Source organism: Sus scrofa, chromosome 15 (assembly GCF_054392235.1).
Source record: "Sus scrofa isolate SSC_HxYL_T2T_F1_AM1 chromosome 15, Sscrofa_HxYL_maternal_Yorkshire_Landrace_v2.0, whole genome shotgun sequence".
Classification (NCBI taxonomy): Eukaryota; Metazoa; Chordata; class Mammalia; order Artiodactyla; family Suidae; genus Sus; species Sus scrofa.
In genome coordinates, this window is record NC_139397.1 from 108,013,216 (window position 1) to 108,025,753 (window position 12,538).

The 12,538-nt window shown below is 35.6% G+C and overlaps 1 protein-coding gene across 3 annotated transcripts in view; it reads right to left on the reverse strand.

Annotated features, from left to right (window-relative positions):
* The window catches only part of COL5A2 (collagen type V alpha 2 chain), a 146,935-nt gene that overhangs the window by 40,473 nt on the left and 93,924 nt on the right, over nt 1-12,538 (reverse strand). For all 3 annotated transcript variants that reach the window (XR_014828846.1, XM_084998324.1, NM_001105289.1), the window contains 8 exons: nt 12,138-12,191; nt 10,683-10,736; nt 7,004-7,057; nt 5,970-6,023; nt 5,031-5,075; nt 4,579-4,632; nt 1,719-1,763; nt 588-641 (listed from right to left, as the gene is read on the reverse strand). Coding sequence is in view for 2 of the 3 variants with exons in the window: in XM_084998324.1 (XP_084854450.1) it covers nt 588-641; nt 1,719-1,763; nt 4,579-4,632; nt 5,031-5,075; nt 5,970-6,023; nt 7,004-7,057; nt 10,683-10,736; nt 12,138-12,191 (414 nt within the window). In the remaining variant the exon portion in view is untranslated. The remainder of the gene's footprint in view (nt 1-587; nt 642-1,718; nt 1,764-4,578; nt 4,633-5,030; nt 5,076-5,969; nt 6,024-7,003; nt 7,058-10,682; nt 10,737-12,137; nt 12,192-12,538) is intronic.

The following is a 12,538-nucleotide window of genomic DNA, read 5'->3' on the forward strand; positions in this document are numbered from 1 at the left end:
TAACCCTTGAATTTATCATGCAAAGTATTGAGAGAAAGAACAAATTATGACTCATGACAAATGTAAATCATCCCAGCAGAATATTTTAATCCATTCCCATGTGCAGAGCCAAATAGCCTCCCTCCCCATTCCTTTAATGATTGTGTAAACTGAGTGGGGAGAAGGGAGGGAGATGTGAAGGCCAATACTGTGAGAGAACAGCCCTTTGAGAACCTCTAATTTACTTTAACCTTTTACTGTTTAGAACATTCTGGTATTTATTACTGTCAGGCACTGTATCCAAGAACAGAGTTCCAACTCAGATTAAACAGTTATTCCTTGCAGCTGTTACAATTGTCTGGCATTAGAGCTCTAAGGCAACAGATGCCTTGATATTACAATTGTATGATTATAAGTAATTATCTTTTAACTACTTATTATATAATAATACCATTTTCCCCCTACCATAATGGACATTAAGAATACTCTAGGCTCTTTCCTTCAATAGGAGCAACTACCATACACTTCAGTGAATGAAATGACAGTTTTACTTAGGGATTCATGTAATTCAATCATGTCACCAAGAGCTAAAAATACAAACGTCTTACCTTCATTCCAGGATTTCCTGGAAAACCAGGGGAGCCAGGTATCCCAAGAGGACCCTATTAAAGAAACCAGAAAAGTGATAAGACAGTATGTAATTAAGTTGCCTTTTATACGTTGACAACATTCTGCATTTTGACACATAATTTAGGAGTAATCCGCTTTGTACTTTAAAATCAAAAAGATAATATATAATTTCATTGTAAGAATCTTCTAACATTGATATGAAACAGTGCTCAAAGATATGACCAGTAGTACTAAACATAATAGGATTGCCTAGTTGTAGCATATAAGAGACTGCTAGTCACAAATACAAACTGAAACAATTGCTTAAGAAATTACTTTCTTTGTGTTAACTGAGTAATAAAGGTAGTTTTTCAGAAAGTTCTGCATTATACCACAATCTAGGACTTCACTTTATAAAAATCATGCTTAAGAATCACCTGGATATTTTAGAGTAATTTTTTTCAAGCTAGTAAAAAGAGAATATGTGTCACTATACTACATTTGGGAAGGAATGAATAAAGTTTAAACCATTGATTTAAAAGCTGGATTTAAAGGAAATGAAGTGTAAGAGGAATTTCACTCGAGGTTATTCTGATTCTTCACTGAATCGTATTTTAATTCCATCAGTTCTGCATTAAGAAAACTCCTTTTAAACTATACTTCATTTTCTCTCCTATAGTTATTTTTTTCCTTTTTATGAGTAAGAAGAGAGAAAATATCTTAAGCTGAAATAATTTCAAATCTGACTACCCTCCGTATTTCCCTGAGCTCATCGTGTTTTTCACCTATCCATCCTCTGGACCAGGCTATAATTTTCCTCTTTTTATACACTCGTCTTTCAAGACCTGGTTTGAAAGTTTGCTCCTCTTTAAGTCTTACCTTACATCTTTGTCTCACTCTAGTGTAGGCGAAGGTAGGTTCTGATATTTCAGATTCCTTTCTCTACTATAGCAGTTAGCAGTGGCATTTTTTGCTACAATATTAATAGCTATATCTCTCTCTTCCTTGACATGGTAGTTTTGAAAGCAAAGTACTGTGTGTTTATCATGTTTAGGACACAGTAGGTTCTTTGTAAATGTAAATGAATGTACAAATGGAAGAATGAAGGAATATGACAATAATACACTCACCATTGGCCCAGGTTTTCCAGGCATACCATGTGCACCTCGTTGTCCCTAATTAGGAGAAGAGATACGATTGTATTTTCTACAGGACTTGCTCATGATTCATTTACTTTATAAAAATTTCCATGTTTAAAATTGCAGAATAAATATTAAAGTTAACTGACAACCACCTTAAATAGGTTAACAGCAATAAAAATACATATTTACACAACACAGGTAAGGTAGCAATAAATATAAGTATCCTTATAGCCATAAAAAGAAAAATCAAGATTGGAAATATAAAACTGATTAAGATGGTTCTTTTTACTTGGATGTATCACCTTCTATCAAATGAGCTCAAAGACAATAAATTTTGAACTTCTTGGTCTTCTTCATAGCCAGAATAACTCAGAGGAAGAATGTGCTCCTTGTAAAATGAAAAAACTACAGCACACATGTACACACATGCACATACAAAGGAAATTAAGTAGTAGTGATTGCTGTGGGTGTCACCCAGATCCCTCTTGAGAACCAAAGTAATCATTCCACCACTGCTGGAAGTGTTCAGAGCTGATGGCTCACAGTTGAGATCCTCCCCACAAACTGCCCTCAGCTGAAAGAAGTTAGCTATCCCAAGGTTATGCTCCTTCCATGGTCAATGCAGTTGTACAAAGGAATAGCCCCTATTTAAGACAAGTCTGAAGAGCCATCCTAGCCCCACAGTTCCCATGGAACTGAAGATTCATGGAGACTGAGGTATCTGTTACAGCTATAACACAGTTTAATTTCTTCCTGTGACAAGTCTGGCTTATTTTATTAATAATTTCATAAGTACAGTTTCTGAGCCCTCCCCAATAAATTTCCTACACCTAAGTCTTTACTTTGATGCCATTTCCCATGGAAAATGATCTATGTACCACTGGTGCCAGAGGTGGTACAAGAAAGCAGCCTCTAAAATGGAAATTTTAAGCTGGATTCCTCACTGGCCAGCTGGAGATGGTGTATGGATTTCTCTTGGCATGCTGTAGTGATGCAATAGTAAACATTGACTCCAATGGTGAACTGAGAGCACAAGTATAAGGTAATGGGATATGGGTGCAATAGCTCAGGCATTTGAGAAGGTTTAGGGGATGTAACAATTATAAAGTTAATGGAATTGCATGGGTCTTGTTTGAGTGAATCCACTGGAGAATGATATTGTAAGGCTGATGGTAACTAAACATTAAGATAAGCCCCCTTGGCAGCATTTAAAAATATGGTTATCTTCTACAACCAGAGGGAAGAAAAAGCTGAAGATCAAGTCCAGGACTCAATGACAAAGGTTTAAGAGCTCTTGAGAAATTCGAATTCTAAAACATGAGAAAGTCTGCTATGGCATGGTCAGGGCCCTTGATTGGAAGGCCCTGAAATTTTGCATCGGGATATCTTAAGAACTTTAACATCTCAGATACCCTGAAGCCTCTGAGCCTATAGAAGTGGTCCTTTAAGAGCTTATACTTCCCTCTTACTTAAAGATGATAGAGAAGCTTCTACTTTACTGGACAACACATGCTACCATCACCACCACCTGCCTCTCCCCCAGCCACCAGACCAACAAATAACATCAAGTCACAAAATAACTAAGTTGAAGAAATGCTATTTCTGATAAAAGAGGGAAGAGACTGTACATCAAAAAAAAAAAAAAAAAAAAGCTACAAGTCCTATACATCACGTAAAGGCAGGATCCAAGAAAGAATGTATGGGTATAGGTCCTGAAGGTACTGGATAGATAAGGACAGGGATGTAAAGCTGGAAGACTTTAATGATTTGGAAGCACTCCCCCATGATACATATTTAATACCCTGATAACAGGTGGGAGATAGTGTTAACATGGGTAATGGTTCTTGGAAACCTGGAAAGAGCAATGGCCACACAAATTAAGATAGAAATGGCAGAACTGCCTGGGCAAATGGCAGAGGAAAGCACAGAAAAGTGAACACAGTAGATTGCATATACTACATATGGATGGATAAGGTGAGAGCTGACTATATTCTACAATATTCTCTCCATTTCCAGAGGACACTCTGCTTACAGTGATAAGAAAGGGCCTAGTGACAGGGCCTCACTTCTCCTGAACCAAGGCCCTGACTTTGGTACCATTGAGAGGCTCTAAGGTGATTGTCTTCTGTGGGCTAACGGTAGGGGATGCTGTAAACCCGGGATCCCTAATTCTAATGGGAGGATAGGATATCAAAATAATAGAGGTCAGGTGGCAGTCTTTAACTGTCAGAAAAGTGGATACAATGTAATGAATTGCAAGTGTAGCCTGACCTTCAGGGAACCATGAAGAGAATTAATAGGATACACCCCCACCTAGGTTCAAGGTTCATGAGCAGACAGACTAGCTCTCAATCTATACAATTAAAATAAATCAAAAGAATATGATCAGGAGACTAATATTTAAAAGGGTTTATTCATAGCACTTACATTTTAGAATTGTGATGAAACAAGAAATAAAGATGTTTAGAAGAATGCTTGCCAAATAAGTGCTTGGGAAATGTTACCTACTATTATAATGTTACTACATTCAAATGATTCTCCATGGACTATATTCCATGCTGCTAAATGTTTTTATTATTTTCTTATTTTTTGTGTTAAAATAAGTAGGCAACAAATGTACTGTGATTATGTAGGATGCTAACATTCACAGAAGGTAGGTGAAGGGTACCTGGGAACTCTTATTCTATCTTTGCAACTTTTCTGTAAATTATTATTAACTTTTCTAAATTATTTCAAAATAAAAAGTAAAGAAATTAAAAATTTAAAAAGTAGGCAACTTGTATTGTTATGCTCATTTAAAAGGCATATTCTGTAAAGCATTTGAGAGAGCTGAAATACACATACTTACAGGAGCACCCTGTGGCCCAAGTCTCCCTCTCTCTCCTGGCATCCCTCTTGGACCCTATAAACAGATGAGAGAGAGAAAACATCCCTTGAAACATCTTATTTGAATTCTATGATAATTTGATTACACTGCTCAATATAATTGAGACTCAATATAATTGGCCTAAATAGATTTCACTTAACCTAACTTTAGTGGCCCAAATCTACAATAATCCTGATTTGACCACTGGCTATAGAAAAATCATAAGAGCATTCAACAGTTAAGGAAAACAATGCAATGCAGGAAGCCTCTTCTATTTGAAGAGGGCAATTCTTAGTGTGCTTGCCTTTCAGGGGGTAATTTAGATTATTTCACTAGCTAACATATTTTTCCATATATGTTTTTTTCTCATTTAAACATTCTCTTAAGGTAATTTAAAAAGCAAAGAAATAACAAAGAATTAAAATGATACATACCATAGGACCCATAGCACCCATTGGACCAGTAGGGCCAGCTTCACCCTGAAGAAAAAATAAGATCATATTACAATATGAGAAGCCTGCAATTGATAATTCACATCATTTTGCCCTATGTGTATGTTAGCTTAAAGGCTTATGTTCAAAGGAGCAGGCATACTTTCAACGAAGGATGTTGAAATTCTATTGTATCACCTCTTCTCAAAATGCAATGGAAACTTAGTTTCTACAAAAATGTCTAAAATAAATTTAGAGGTTTAAACAAGATTGATAAAACTATCAAACCTAGCCACACTAATTAACATTTTAAAACTAATTATTTGTTTATGTCTGATAATACTTTAGGTCAAGTAAAATTTTACAAAGCTGAAGCTGACTATAACATTCCTTTAAGATCTCTATAGGAAGCTTAGAAATAATAAATTTAAAGTCAAATACTTTTCCACATGAATCTCATAGTACTTTCAACTAAAAAGTCCTCTGCACTTTCTAGATGTTCTCTCTCTTTCTCTCTCCAGAAACATAAATAAATTTTGGGAAGAAACACTGGCCAAAAGGCCCTAGAATTAAAAGCATACTAAATAAAGCAGCTAATGAACCATCTAAATCCCTCAAATATTTTTAAAGAAGAAAAAAAACAGTGAATGTGGCTTAGAAGGTAGATTCTTAGTGCCACCTTCATATAGAGACAATACCCCTCCTACACAGGTAGAAACCAGTGTTGTGGTAGCTGTTCTTTGTGGCAGAGTTAGGTCATGTCATGTGTCCTGCTAAACCTATTGCCACTTATCTAGAAAAAATTAAATTTATCTACTTAACCATTCATTTTTTATATTCCTCTTTCCTCCAAGATTATTTAGGTAGTCCTAAAAAAATTTTAGACTTGAGGCAGAACCAAATGCTGGTTGGTGAGGCTGTATTGAGATATTATACAATTACCTTGGAACCAGTTGCTCCAACTTCACCTTTAGGGCCCTCAAGACCTTTGTGTCCCTGAAAAGAAAAATGTAAATTTGTATTTTACTGCTTTTTCAATCCTCAGATGCGTAAAAGAAGAACCAAAACTAAGCTCACAGAAAGTGACTTATGAAAACGGACCTCAAATTTAAAGTAGTTACTCAAAATGTTTTCAAATTCTCAACATTTTAAGAAAGTCTATTTAAAGAAAATTTCCCTCTTTAAAGAAAGTTTCCCTCTTTAGATAATATTTTCAATTTTTAATGTTCTCTCAAATATTTATGACTTCATAGAAATTTAATTTATAGCTACAAATATAAAACATATGGTGGCTTTAGGGAAAACAAATAGTTACAGAGTTTATATAGTTATATGACATAGTGATATATGTTACATATCACCAGGAGTGATATTCAAAATATTTAATAACTAGCAAAGCAGCAAGCATTCTAATCATAAGCTCAAACACTTAAAACATAGGCCAGCCAATGTACACTGAATGAATATCAACCATACTTTCAGATAGATAGATAGATATGTAATTTTTACATATGTATGTAACATAATAATTACATTGATTATCTTGAGTTATCAAAAGAGAAGCAGTCTATGGCTTCCCATGTCTGAGTTGCCTAGGCCCCTCCTGTGATCTAATGCATGGGATCTAGTACCATGTCACTTATTCTACTATGTAGTAATTGCCTATTTTTAAAACTATATCTCATAGCCTGAAGCTGAAAGTCATGGACATTTCTCATTTATCACTGTTTTCTCTTTTATAACACAGTATTCAATATACAGTAAGAATTCAAAATATATTTGTTTATAAAAACAAATGAAATTCAAAGGAAATGGAAAAAAGCATTGTGATTTTTGGTAACCACAGATGACTACTGCAAGCACAGCCAGTTAGAAACAACTGACAAATGGAACTGTAAAGATTTTGAAAGTCATGCTCCCCAGACCCTATTCCATAAGCCACAGCATCTGAAAGGATTACAAAGGATTGAACTTACTCGGTGACCCTTCAGGCCTGGAAGACCAGGAGCCCCAGGAAATCCTCGAGCTCCCTGTGGGAGTTGGGAGGAATAGATAAGGCATTTCAGTCATTCATAAGATTGTATAATACACTTCAAAAGAAAATCTGGTACATAGTTTTTTTACCAACAAACCTAACAAGGAAAAGAAGTATAATTTTATCTGTCAAAATACATCTAGGTGATTAAAAATTAGCAAGGCAAACCCCCTGTTAGAAGTGGAAACATATCTTACACAGAGACATGGACTAATGCCAGGTATTGACACTTTTAAATTTGATGACACTTTTAAATTTTCGAATAATTTCACCATATTATAATTAATAAAGAAAAAATAACAGTAAGTCTGAATCAACACATTTAGTGTCTGAATCATGTAGGTCAAGGTATAGGAAAAAAATCAGGAGAACTTAAGGAAAACTTGGCTTTCCCTCCTTTATATTGTGTTTTATTTGTGGTAGAAGAATAAATGCATTTGTAGCAAACCAATTTGCTTTATTTTCCCAAATTTCTAAATATTAATAGCAGAATATACTTAGAAAGAGGATGTTAAAATGTGATTGGAATATTTTTAAAGTAAAATATTTAAGAAATGTTTTTAAAACTATAGGAGTTCCCTGGCAGCTCAGTGGATTAAGGATCCAGCATTGCCAGTGATGTGGCCTGGGTCACTACAGTAGTGCAGGTTCAATTCCTGGCCCTGGAAGCTCTGCCCCTCCAAAAAACTAACTGAGAAAATGAAATATCCAATAGAAAAGAAAGTCAGGAAACACGAAGAGAATGGGTTGGTTTCTTGACTCAATAAGTTCTCAATTTCTGTTAATTCTCTGCATCCTTCACCTAAACATATCAAATTTAAAAATGATATAAATCAAACACTAAATCAAATCCAAATGACAACTATTTTTAAATGATGATTGAAAATTTTTCCTCATAACTTCTTAAAATATATAAGGACAACAGTGACTTAGTTATTCACTTATTCTTGTTGCCTACGTTAATTAGGTTTTGAATTGAATGCTATTACTACTGCCACCATAGACTGAGCTCCTTGATAGCACAGACTGATACTATCAATTATTATCAATTAGTATTATTAATCTGCATATACCTGGCTTTTAGCCTTATGCCTTATTAGTGGGCATTCAATGAATAAGCATTAAATAGACAACTGAATAAAAAAATGGTTTAACATTCATCATCTCCACTCTTTTAAGAAAATTTTTTAATTACAGTTGATCTGCAGTGTTCTGTTAATTTCTGCCATACAGCGAAGTTATACATACGTATGTGTGTGAATATATATGTATATATACACACACACACATGTATATACATTCTTCTTCTCATATTATCTTCTATTGAGTTCTATCACAAGTGATTGGATATAGCTCCCTGTGCCATACAGCAGGACCTCATTGCTTATCCATTCTAAATGTGATAGTTTGCATCTACTAACCCCAAACGCCCAGTCCATCCTACTCACAGCACTTTTCCTTTTCTTCCTTTCTTTTCTTTCTCTTTTCTTTCTTTCTTTCCTTTTTCTTTTTCTTTTTCTTTCTTTCTTTCTCTTTCTTTCTTTCTTTCTTTCTTTCTTTCTTTTCTTTCTCTCTCTCTTTCTTTCTCTTTTTCTTTCTTTTCTTTTTCTTTCTCTCTCTCTTTCTTTCTTTCCTTCTTTCTTTTTTTAGGGCTGCACTTGTGGCATATAGAAGTTCCAAGGCTAGGAGGCTAGGGGTTGAATGAGAGCTGCAGCTGCCAGCCTACAGCACAGCCACAGCTATGACGGCTCTGAGCTGCATCTGCAATCTATGCCACAGCTTGCCTCTATTTACTGTTAATTAAATGAATGAATGAATAATTCAATAAATGAACTCTGTATGATAAAAGAAAAGCAATGATTCCTCTGCAACCTCTTGCAGGGAAAATGTTTCTGTAGTGTTTTGCAGGGGGTTATCACAGTAAGGGCACATAAAACCATGTCTCTGAGCAAATAAAGCTTCACTGATTCTTCTGTTTACACAGCCCTACTTAGGAATTCTTTCATTTCAAAAACTCCCTTTAAGTTTTTCCACTGGATTGCTTCCTTTTACTGAGATTTGTCTCCCCTCCATCCCCAGCAGAAACTTAGTACACATCCATCTACGCCTATAGGGGAATTACTATGCTGTGTTATTTCAAATAATTAGTTAACTTCTGAGTTTTTGTGGTCTGCAAGGGAATTCTCATGTGATTATATATCTCTACTATAACAAGAAAATAAACCAGATGTACTAGTGCTCATAAAATGTTTTTCATTCTGCTGACCCAAGACTGTCATCACACCCAAATCACGCGTTGTTGCACTGCACTTGCAGAGTGCATCTGTGACATGCTGGCAGGACGCATTTCCTCCCCATGGAGGGCCCCACACTGTGAGTATGTGCAAAAGTGCAGCAGGGTGGGAGGTTCAAGCGAGGATTGGTTGACATGGACATCTGTGCTAATGACTAAACCACATGTCTTTGTCTGCATTGACTTTTCAGGCTAATGAGAGAGGAAAGGAAAGAGAGAGCAGGGAGCTGGGGAACTGGTTTTGTGTTTGAAACTAAATAACCCTTAGAGTCCCATAAAGGATCAGCATTTATTTGTTTAAAAAAAAAATCTCAGCATGGAATCTCATCAATTTTCAGAAAGTAAATGGAGAATAATTCAGTATTGTTGGATGTATTGAGTGGTAGAAACATTAGGCTATTATAGAAAATACAATAAGCAGAAGGCCAAATCAGTTTAGGGGATGTTGGACAAGGAGAAAGTTTAAGAGCAGGAATTTTAGAATATTTTTGCTTGCTTATCATTTTCTAAGTTTCCTTTATTGCCTGTGTAGCACACCCTAGGGGAGAGTCTGTCAAAGTAATATGAGTAAAGTAAGAAAGGTGGGTTCAGACTGTGGCCAAGTGGCCCAGGTCTTGAATTCTGGTGGAGCTGTTTGCTAGGGACCTCTCCTTCTAGTGAGCCAAGGGGGAAGAAAACAGCTGTATTAGGAGAGTTGGCGATCAGTGCACCTTGTAACAAGATCTTAGGACCCAGAACATCAATCCAGACTTTTAGTCAACAATAGGGTTTGGGGAGCAACCAAAGAGGCATCCTGTCCACAAGCTATTGTTCTAGCGTATATGTGTATGTGTGTATGTGTGTGTGTGTGTGTGTGTGTGTATATGTATATATATATATATAAAACAAATCAATAAACTCTTGAAAGCTGTGGTTTTAGACATGTGAAAACTACAAAATAAAAAAATCTAAAAATGTTTTCAAAAGATAAATGGAATGGAGATGTTATGAAATGTAAGTCAGTCAGGTTGGTGACTTACCTGAAAATTTGATACTCATTTTGGAGAGAATCCATGTTAGGTTATGATATAATTCTCTGGCTCTAGGAGGGTCATTCATATGGCGCCAATGCAAAGCAGGGAATTGGAATTAGCCCTCACTCTTGCAAAAATGCCTATTCACAATGGCATTTTGTGAATGTTCCTTTCACAGAACAGAATGTGTCTTGGTGAGAGTGTCTAATGCATATGCAGACAATAAACTGTGAGTTCATGTTAAATATTCTTTATTTTTTTTTTATTTTTTGAAGTTTGTCTTTACATTGTTGTACTGATCAGAGTAAACTTACCGGAGATCCTGCAAATCCCACTTCACCAGGATTTCCATTTCTACCCGGCTCACCCTTTATGGAAAAAAAGGAAAATGGGGGAAGCAAAGAGGGATTAAAATGTTCTCTTCTGAAACTATATAACAAATTAACTGCAGATAAAAAGGCTTCTTTAGAAAGCTCATGCCCAATGCTCTAAGCAGTGTAAAAACACTGCATTCTATTTTTCGTGGCAATCCATTACAGCAAATCAGTCTGTGGAGGTTTAATTCATTTATCAGAAGAATTAAATATAAACTACACTTGTCTGACCCAGCTTACCATTTTATGAACATCAAAATTACACACACGCACGCTCTGAAATTCTTTCTCAACATGTGGCACTGAATTAAACAGTGCTTCTTAAAATAACATCTGCCATTTTTCTTGTGATTAAAAATATTAAAAACTGCCAAAGATATTTTCTTTATGGCCAAATTCATTGTAATCCCCTTAAATAAGTCTCATAACATACAAAGAGAAAATATTTTCTTGGTTTAATATCACACAGAAATTGATGGTCTACCCATGATTTGATCCTCAACTTTTGTACAACTAAGAAAAGCATCATGGGAGTTCCCGTCATGGCTCAGTGGTTAACAAATCTGACTAGGAACCACAAGGTTGTGGTTCGATCCTTGGCCTCACTCAGTGGGTTAAGGATCCAGCGTTGCCATGAGCTGTGGTGTAGGTCGCAGATGTGGCTCGGACCTGGCGTTGCTGTGGCTGTGGTGTAGGCCAGTGGCTACAGCTCCGATTCAACCCCTAGCCTGGGAACTTCCATATGCCATGGGTGCAGCCCTAGAAAAGGCAAAATAAATAAATAAATAAATAAATAAATAAATAAATAAATAATAATAATAATTAATTTAATTAAATTTTTAAAAAAGCTTCAAGCAAAGCAGATCTGTTGTTATATACCCTGTTGTTTGATCACATGGTCTCAATGTTAAATCTGGAGCTGAGTCTTAACTTTAAAAATCTGATTGAAGAAATGACTTTTTGAGGACTGGAGAGCAATACTGACACTATTCTTCTAACACATTTTAAAAATCCATCTACTGAGGACCTGATAATGTTTTGGGATTGGAGCAATGTATATTTCCTTGAGATCACATCAAAGTCTACCTCCAAAAGTTGTCCCAATTCTAGTATCTCACGGAGAAACTGTAATGAAAACCCTGAAGAATACAGACAAAGATATAGTACCTAATGATAAAATACCATCAAAATTAAGATGGTATTATATCCATCTTAAGATGGAGCACTTTTAAATTTTTTGACTCCACTCTGAGCTTTCCAGCTTTGATGGACTTTAATGACAGTTAAAAGTGGGGGAAGTAAATTGGGAAACAATGAACAATATCCATGTTAATGCTGTAGCTCCTTCTTAGCCTCTTTCAAAATTTCAAAGCAAAATGAAGAAAGGCAGCTTACATCTTCACCAGGTTTTCCAGGGGGGCCCTCTGGTCCACGTGCACCAATTGGACCCTAATAAAAAAAATGAAACAGAACAAAAAGAAGAATATTTACCTACATTTACCCATACATATCAATAATATAATCCAAACTATTGTTGAGACAAATGAAAAATATCAGAGAAAATAACATTATTAATATTCCAAATTTTATGTTCTATCCCTCAAATTATGTACTCAACAGAAAAACTGTTTTAATTTCACAAATGAAAATAGCTCTGCACTTTCTGCTAAGCACATTTACAGCCTCTGAATTTAAACACTCTGCCATAAGAAACAGTTAACTTAAGCACAGTCCATAATACAGGGCTCCTAAACTGGACTGTAATTTCTTGCCACAGTAGGAAAAAGCTGGTAAAA